The 8,981-nt window shown below is 43.3% G+C and overlaps 1 protein-coding gene across 1 annotated transcript; it reads right to left on the bottom strand.

Annotated features, from left to right (window-relative positions):
• Positions 1 to 270: 270 nt before the first annotated feature.
• LOC121769803 lies at positions 271 to 3,325 on the bottom strand. The gene is made up of 3 exons (XM_042166561.1): positions 2,940 to 3,325; positions 2,172 to 2,811; positions 271 to 1,513 (listed from the first exon to the last, which is right to left on the bottom strand). The coding sequence occupies exons 1-3, from the start codon at positions 3,290 to 3,292 to the stop codon at positions 506 to 508; spliced, it is 2,001 nt and encodes a 666-aa protein (XP_042022495.1). The 5' UTR covers positions 3,293 to 3,325; the 3' UTR covers positions 271 to 505.
• Between the last annotated feature and the right edge of the window lie 5,656 nt (positions 3,326 to 8,981).

An 8,981-nucleotide genomic window follows, 5' to 3' on the forward strand; every position in this document is an offset into this window, starting at 1 on the left:
TAAGCGCTCACCACGCAATAGGCGGCGAGTGATCGGCTAGTGCCGCTCGTCCACGCCCGTGAGCTGGGACATTTTTTTTCGTCCTCTCGGCTAGCCTATCGCAATAGCAAGCTAACCGAGCGCCTAGCCGCACACCGGTGGCTAAGGCACGGCTAGTCATAGCTCTAAAGTCTAGCATATTGGGGAATAGTACTTTTTTTTTCTTAGTACTACTTTTTAGAGATAACTTTAGTTGGGAATGCATTTTCTAATTAGTGTATTCAATTTAAATTTTATGCCAAAAGAAATACCTCAATTGGGATGGAGGGATTACATACTAGGACCCGTTAACATTTAAATTAGTCGTCACGTTGGTGTTGGAAAGAAGTCACTTAAACCATATCACTAACTTTACCCTACTTCTCCATTTCACTAAATACGCTTCAATATCTATGAAAACAAACAACCAAGAATCCATACGCTACGTACAAATATTGTGCATATCCCTTCCTTTCCTTCCAAACCACTATAACTTCCTCGACCTTTTCTTGGGCTGTTTCGAAGCCGCCGCTGGCTCAGTGTCCCGACTGCGTTTCCCGCCAGCCAAAGGTGGTGGCACAGCCCCTCTCTTCGGTGGCCGTCCGACATTCCTCTTTCCTGGGCTGCCCTTCTCCGTAACTCTCCTATTGGCCGCCGGTTCCTTCTTTTCACCTCTCTTTGCACTCTCATTTTTCTTCCCAGTCGCACTCTCGCCTGTCAACGGCGTGTTCTTCAATGCATCAACCAACACGCCTTTGTTTGGCGACGAGCCATGCTTCATCCTACTCAAGAAATTGGCTGCACTGCGTTTCTTCGAGTCCGACGTCGAGTGGCTCTTCTTGCCGTCGCCCTTTACCTCCACTTGCGAGGACGACGAACCACCTCCTTTCCCCTGCTGCTGCTTCACTGACTCGGCCGGGGAGGTTTTGCTGACATTGTTGCTGGCTTGATTCTTGCCGTTCTTCTTAGAGTTGGCTGACGACGCTGCAGGAAACCGATCCCTTGTTCGTTTCTTGGTGATTTTAGGCTCCTCGGCATCACCAGACCATTGCTGATCGGTGTCCTCCTCAGCCGGCTGTTTCTTCTTGTCCGTCCCTGAAGACGACGCGGTTGCCTTGGTAATCAAGCTGCGTTTCCGGCAGACGATCAAGGAGCCGGATATTCTTGGCTTCAACGTCAATGAGGGAGGAGGCGAGGCCTTGGCATCTTCTTTCTTGGGCATTGAGAGAGACTGCAAAGAAACCTGCTTCACAGATGAAGAATCGGACTTGGCGTGTTTGTGAGAGATCTCATTGGAGATGAGACGTCGGATCTCTAAGGCCGCGCTCGACTCCGATGAGTTCTTGCTGAAGAACACGAGGGCGTTGTTAACGAGCAGCAAGAGATCGCGATAGAACTTGGGGCTGGAAGCAGTGTACCGGCCTTCCATCAATCTGGTTTCAATTTGTTCAAGATCCATGTGCTGGAGAATCAGCTTCTCATATTTTGATGTTTCCTGCCACAATGGGAAGAAACAAGTCAGTTTCATGTTTGTCTCCTAAATATATAAACTCAATCCTTTTTGGTCTAGTCCCCTAAAAATAGAATTTCCGATTTTAGGAAATTTCTAATAAGGTGTAACTTATTTTCTACCAACACATTTTTCTTTCTATTTCTCTTACTTTATCAAATTCGCATTAAAACTCAAATTATTTCAAAGGACGGTTAGAGTATTATTTATCCATAAAAATACTAAAACAGTGATTTTTTTTTGTTTGCAATTCACTAAAATTAGTCTCTTTATATACTTTTTATAAATTTCTCAGAATAATATTACATTTACTTTTTTCCTCTAAAAGAGAAAATTTTTAAAAATGAGTCATAATATAAAAATAAAATTACTCATTTTTATAAATAAAATGAAGTTGGCAATAATTTGACGGACTTGAAAATTGACTGGTCAACCAGAAAGCATATTTAGATTTATGTATTCACATTTGAATAAAAAGAATAAAAATCAAATGCATGAGATTGAACAATAGCATATAGCTCTCTTCAAGAAAAAAGAGAACCAATATTTAAGAAAAACGAATCCTTAAATTACGTAAAGAATGAAGCGACCAATAAATCCAATGAGGATAATTAAAATTGAATAAATTAAAATAAATAATGACCTGGCTCCGGAGGCGGCGTTCGAAGATGGAGCCGATCTTAGGCGCGCGAATCGCTTGTAGAAAGTCAAGCAACGGCTGCGATTCGGCGGACAATTCTTTGACGCCACGAGATTGATCCTCGTGTTCACGCTCATCGCCACTGGTGCTCCCGCGCCGCACCTTATCTCTCCCCTCCTCCTCCTTCCTCGATCTACTTGCTGAGCTCTGCACATCCGAGTTCTCCTTCATCGCCTCCGAGTCATTCGATCTAGCCACCGCTTCGGTCTTCACCTCCCGGTCTGGCCCCTCTATACTGTTCGAGCTCCCGTTGCACGAATCCTCCCTCACAGATTTGTGATCCACTTCCGGTTTCATCCCCGCCGGTTCGCCGCTCGTCTCTCCGGTTCGATCGTTCCTCGCCTTCTCTCCGGCTCCAGCCGGTTCCGAAGCCGAATCGCCGGCAATTAATTTCTCCGCTCCCGGATCTGTCGAGTTCGATTCATTAACTGACAACTGATCCTTCTCCAATTCTCCGCCGGCCGCCTCCGGTTCACGATCTCTCTTCTCCTCGACATTATTTTCTAGATCAGCCTCGCTCTTCTCACTCCTGACGCGTTTTCCCCTCTCCTCCTCCATCCTCTTCATCTTTAACTCGAGTGACCTGCATAAATCTGAGCGGATCAGGAAACACGAAAATCGCCTCGCCTCGATGAAACAAAAAAATCGCCGCGACGTTCAGATCTCTCAACAATTGATTCAATCGTGTATGCGGAAATCGTAAAGGAGTACTTGATGTTGAGATCGTAACGTTGCACTTCTCGCCGGAGCTCGGCGACGCGCAATTTCCTGAGCTCGTCCAGCAACGGCGCGGATTCGTCAACGTTGGATTTGTCAGCCGCGAAATCGCTATTTGTGACGACGAACCGCCGCTTTAGGTCGAGATATTTTGACCTGCAGCCATGCGCGGAGAGGCGGAGGTTAGGGTCCGATGTCCTCTTCTGAAGTTCGGAAGATATGGAATCCCAGGAGGCGGTGCCGTGGCGGTTGACAGCGAAGGCGAGGAGGAGCTCCTCCCAAGTTCCCCAGGCGGCGGGGGAAACGTCGTCGTTTATGTCAGGCGCGAGGCCGTCCCGTTTGGTCATGAGAGATTGTGAGATTGGTTGGTTGGGTGGGTGGGTGGGTGGGTGTGCTATGCAACAGAGCGGTGCGTACAGTGTGTTTCAATTTCGTGTTTCTCGTAAATTTATAAATTTATTTCATATTTTTCGATAAACTTTCTTCAATAAAATTATTATATAAAACATTTCTAGCTTGAATTTTGAAAAATACAAAAAAATAATACAGTAGATAGTAAAAAATTACTGAATATAGATTTCATATTAATTTTATGGAGTGGTATATTTTAAATGAATTGAGGTAATAAAATACGAGATTCATTACTAAAGCAGTAGTATGAAAATTGAAAAGTATGGATAAACTGATAAAAAAACTAGTGACAATTATACGGACAGATGGAATATGCGCCGAATATATAGTGTTTCTCGTTCTGGGCTTATTTCTTGGGTTTAAAAGCATCCATGATAGTAAGTGGACAAACAATAATTCAGCTATAGTCCAGCCACAAACTCCAGCTGCCACATTATCAGCACTAAAATTTCTCCTGCCACATCATCCGAATAAGCAACTGACAAGCAATAGCCAGCCATAATAAACAAAATTATAAAAATAACAATCACACAAAATACAGAATTCAACTTACGACACAGATACGGAAAAATGCAATAATTTCATTTAAATTAAAAAAAGGTCCATTAAAAAAATTACAAAATTACAAAAAAAAAAAAACTAACGTCGTGCAGTCCGCGCCCACAACTCTTCAATTAAATCCTTTTGGAGTCGAATATGAGCTTCCACTTGGCGCATGTCGGCATGTGCTTGGAGGCGGCCGGCTTCATCGTGAGGTACCCCACTTCGTATGCTGGGGGTGGCCACGCCGTGGCTTGGACCGGCTTCATTATCGTCGTTGGCCCAACTAGTCAGTTGTACACCTTCATTTTCGACAATCATGTTGTGCATGATAATACAGGCGTACATTATATCAGCAATGCAGTCGACATGCCACAAACGCGACTGGAGCACACCTAATGCACGATCCTCGTCCTTGCGCGCCGACTCCTGCCGTTCCGCAAAGTAGGTCTTCCTCTCATCTGATGCGCATCTGATCGTCTTCACAAAGACGGGCCACCTAGGGTATATCTCATCCGCCAAGTAGTAGCTCATATCATGCTGGTTCCCGTTGGCGATAAAACTGATTGCCGGACCGACACCCTGGCACTGCTCGTTGAAAAGGGGCAACGAGTTGAGGACGTTGAGGTCGTTGTTCGACCCGGCTACCCCAAAATATGTATGCCAAATCCACAGCCGGTAATCAGCTACGGCCTCGAGGATCATCGTAGGATTCTTTCCCTTGTAGCCGGTCGTGTAAAACCCTTTCCAGACAGCGGGGCAGTTCTTCCACTCCCAATGCATACAATCTATGCTGCCTAACATACCCGGGAACACATGCTTCGCCCCGTGCATCTGCATCAACTCCTGGCAGTCTTCGGGTGTAGGGCTTTGAAGGTACTGATCACCGAATATTTCAACCACGCCCTGACAGAAATACTTCATACATTCAAGGGCAGTCGTCTCGCCGATGTGGAGGTACTCGTCCCACATGTCTGCCGCGCCTCCGTAGGCCAGCTGCCTGATTGCCGCAGTGCACTTTTGAATAGGTGTGTGGCCGGGTCTACCAGACGCATCGTGCCTGAAGCGGAAACACTTATATCGACGCTCCAAAGCGTCAACAATACGCATAAACAGGGTCATGCTCATCCTAAAACTAGGGATGTCAATGTAACCCGAACCCGCGGGCCGGCCCGAATAACCCGATAAAAATACAGGGTTAGGGTTATAATTTCGCAGCCCGAATTTAAAATCGGGCCATTCGGGCTGACCCGTTCGGGTTGTCGGGTTAGGCGGGCTGACCCGTTCGGGTTACGGGTTGGCCCATCGGGTTGAAGGCTTCTGCACAGCGAGTAGTTTTTGTAACGGTCATAACTTTCTCTACAAAGCTCCGATTGAGGCGTGCAATATATCCACGCGAAGCTCTTTCGAAGACGAAGAGAATGATATGTATTAGAGGTTTATCAGACTTCAAAATCGCGAGAAACATTGACTCAAACAAGGCTGTTGCACATCCACATATTTTGTGTACATTTTCTAATCAATTTTCTATCATTTCTCAACAAACATGTAAACATACCAAAATATAGAAATATAATCAAAATCATCCAAGACAACCCTCTAAAACCATGCAAAATCCAAATACGCCAACCGACTATATAAGATCACGAAAAAAATCACCATGTGGTTCATGGATTCATAAATACTCGTATATAAAAGCTTTCTTTTAGTATATTTCCAATATAATAGTGCAAAGTGTTTTGACGCCGCTTCGTCATTGAATTATGCGTACTTTGATGATTCTTAAAACAAAGATAAATTATTATTTGACTTATTTACACCTGGAATAAATTAAATTTGACCAATCATAATTCAAGAAAACTTAGAGTTACTCCAATTAGCTAGCATCTTGATAATTCACTCTTTAACAATTCAAAATATTTTTGTTACATCTACGAAGCACCTCTCACGTTATGAAAAATTTATTTAATTTTCTACGAATTGATTTATGTTTGAATTTTGAAACAAAGTGTTGATTTATGTTTTAAATACATAAACATAAACATACTATTGATAGATATTTTGTAAATAATTATGTAATGAATAAGTTATTTAAATTTAAATAACTTAATCTTTTTTAAAAATATTAAAGAAAATTAAAAATATGTATTTCATTGTTGAATGATTAATTAAAAATATGTATATAAATAAAGAAAAATTAAAATACGTATTATTTTTTGAAAATATTAAAAGAATTAAAAATACGCATTGGCCCGAATAACCTGGTGGGTTAGCCCGAAACCCGAAGGGTTAGGGTTAGGGTCGAACTTTTATAACCCGAAAAAATCATAACCCGAATAGCCCGTACCCGAATGACCCGACAACCCGAACGGGTTGGCCCGAACCCGAACGGGTTGGCCCGATTGACATGCCTACCTAAAACGCCGCCTGAAAAGGTTGGTGTTAAACCGCGGCTCCGGTGCGAAGTAGTCGTCATATAGCCGCTGATGTGCAGCTACATGATCCCGGTCAATCACTGCTCGACGGTGGACAACGGGTCGAGGTACCACCGGCTGCAAGGCCCGTTGTAACAGCCAATCTATCTCTCGGGACGTATAGGCATCCAAATGTTCGTTCAAACGTAGTTCGTACTCCTCAGCATCCCCACCACTACCATTACTACTACCACACGCGTTACTCATTTCGCGTTGTTGATCTTGTACAGAAATTAAGATAGAGAGAGTACTCGTTAAAACAAGTGGTGCGAATGAAAATGACGTGCAAATCGCGTATATATAGTGTTTCGAAAATTAAAAAAATAATCCGCTCGTCGATCGCTCGCCAATCGGGAGCCTGCAATAGCGGCCAGCGCACCGGCGAGCGCATCTGCGTGCGCTCGCCGTTTTTCTCGCCGATTTGGCGCTCGCCGGCTGTAATAGTTCGGCGAGCGGACCGACGAGCGCCATAAATCGGCGAGCCGGTGCGCTCGCCTCTATTGGAGATGCTCTTACACTGTCAGCCTCTTTCCGCTCAATGGATTTTAATTTTCAATTTTTTGTTTTGGATTTTATTCTTGTTAATACAGTAGTAGCTATGTTTAGGGGTTTTCAATTGGGCTTATAATGTTTGGGTTGTTATTAAATACTCCAATGTTTTACTAATTGTTTTTTAATACTCGAATTGATTGTGGTATGGAGTACTAAAGATAAGATAAGATAAGGGAAGATAAAACAGAAAAATACTAAGAAAGGCTTTTTATATTTAGTGTTTGATAAGTAAAGTTAAAAATAGGATATAAATAAGTAAGGTGTGATTGAATTACTTTTGTCATTTTAGTTTGTCCTATAAAATTAAAAATCTTTTCACCAAAAATAAAAGTCACAAATTGAATCAATCAAATTAAAATTGTAAAAAAAAAAGCACCAAAAAAATTGTCAAATTTTTCGAATGTAAATTGCTCAGCCTCATAAATCATGACTGGTATGACCTCGATTCACAAAGACGTCACACACACAAATACAGTGCAAACCCACAAAAACTGCAAATTTAGGGCACCCGCAACGCATCTCGCGGGTGTCCCTTATCTCGTCCCTCCGAGACGTGGCGCGCTCCGGCGCCATGCGTGACGCCCACTCGCCAACCCGCGAGTGGACTTCGTCACGCTGACGCAATAAATCATTTTTTTAAAAAATTCAAATTTAATAAAAAAAATTTAAAAATTAAAAACGGTCATATGACTGTTCAACGGTCATTTTCCTTTTTTTAATTTATTTTTATTTTTTTTACTCTATAAATACTCCTATTTCATCCTCATTACACAAAAACACACATCTATTATTTTCAAATTACATCCATTTCCTCTCCAATTTTCATCTCAAATCATCTCTTTTATTCTTCTACCAAAGTTAATACATTCATGGATCCATTTGAGCAAATGCGTCGAATAATGGAATAATCACTTGAAGAAGATCGACGTAGAGAGGCGGAGGAAGCCGCGCCGCCCCAAAGACGATCTCAAACTTACATCCATCGTAACCGGGAGGAAGCCGCCGCAAGGTTAGTACGCGACTACTTCTGTGATAACCTGGTATGGGGAGATACCAACTTCCGTCGTCGTTTCCGCATGCGACGACCTCTATTTCTCCACATCGCAAATACATTGGCAGCCCGGGAAGAGTTCTTCCAAGAAGGGTTCGACGCCGTTGGCCGTCCCAGCCACACGACGCTGCAGAAATGTACTGCAGCAATCCGTCAGCTTGCGACTGGACAAACGGCGGATTTGTTCGACGAATACCTCCACATTGGAGAAAGCACTGGGAGAATGTGCTTGATGCAATTCTGCAAAGGCGTCCGTGCAGCCTTCACCGATGAATTTCTCTGGAAGCCAAGTACGGTAGATTGTCAGTTTCTGCTCCACCTTCACGAAGAAGTGCACGGATTCCCCGGGATGCTTGGCAGCGTCGATTGCATGCATTGGCAATGGAAGAATTGCCCTGTGGCGTGGAGGGGGTCATACACAAGCGGCCACAAAGGCACCCACCCCACCGTTATACTCGAGGCAGTTGCCGGCTACCGGCTATGGATTTGGCATGCGTACTTCGGGGTCCCCGAATCGAACAAAGACGTCAACGTGCTCAACTAATCCGATCTCTTCGCCGAAGTTTTGGATGGTAAAGCGCAGGCCATCAACTTCATCGCTAACTACCGGCGGTATAAAATGGGGTACTATCTTGCCGACGGCATCTACCTGAAGTGGCCAACCTTCGTGAAGATGTTCAACAGGCCGGTAAATGAAAAACAAGCTCTTTTTGCGCATAAGCAGGAGGCTGCTCGCAAGGATGTGGAGAGGGCGTTTGGGATTTTTAATTATTATTTTTTTATTTTTTAAGAATTTTAAGTTGTAATTTTATTTTATTTAATGAAATGTGTTTTTATTAATTGAATTTGTTGGAAATAAAAATAAAAAATGAAATTGAATGAATAGTAAGTTAAGAGATGGATAAGAGATGGAGGGTTGCATGTTCTGTCTCTTAGTTAAGAGATGGAGTGAAAAGTATAGTAGGGCCCATGAATAATTAAGGGATGAGACGGATAAGAGACAGCGGA

The sequence above is a fragment of the Salvia splendens genome, chromosome 16, assembly GCF_004379255.2.
Source record: "Salvia splendens isolate huo1 chromosome 16, SspV2, whole genome shotgun sequence".
NCBI classification, from domain to species: Eukaryota; Viridiplantae; Streptophyta; class Magnoliopsida; order Lamiales; family Lamiaceae; genus Salvia; species Salvia splendens.

Coding starts and splice junctions, on each gene's coding strand:
- LOC121769803 (XM_042166561.1), bottom strand. CDS start 3,292: ATGACCAAACGGGACGGCCTCGCGCCTGACATAAACGACGACGTTTCC. Junction 2,812..2,939: donor CGTTACGATCTCAACATCAA/GTACTCCTTTAC, acceptor AGATTTATGCAG/GTCACTCGAGTTAAAGATGA. Junction 1,514..2,171: donor AACGCCGCCTCCGGAGCCAG/GTCATTATTTAT, acceptor CCATTGTGGCAG/GAAACATCAAAATATGAGAA.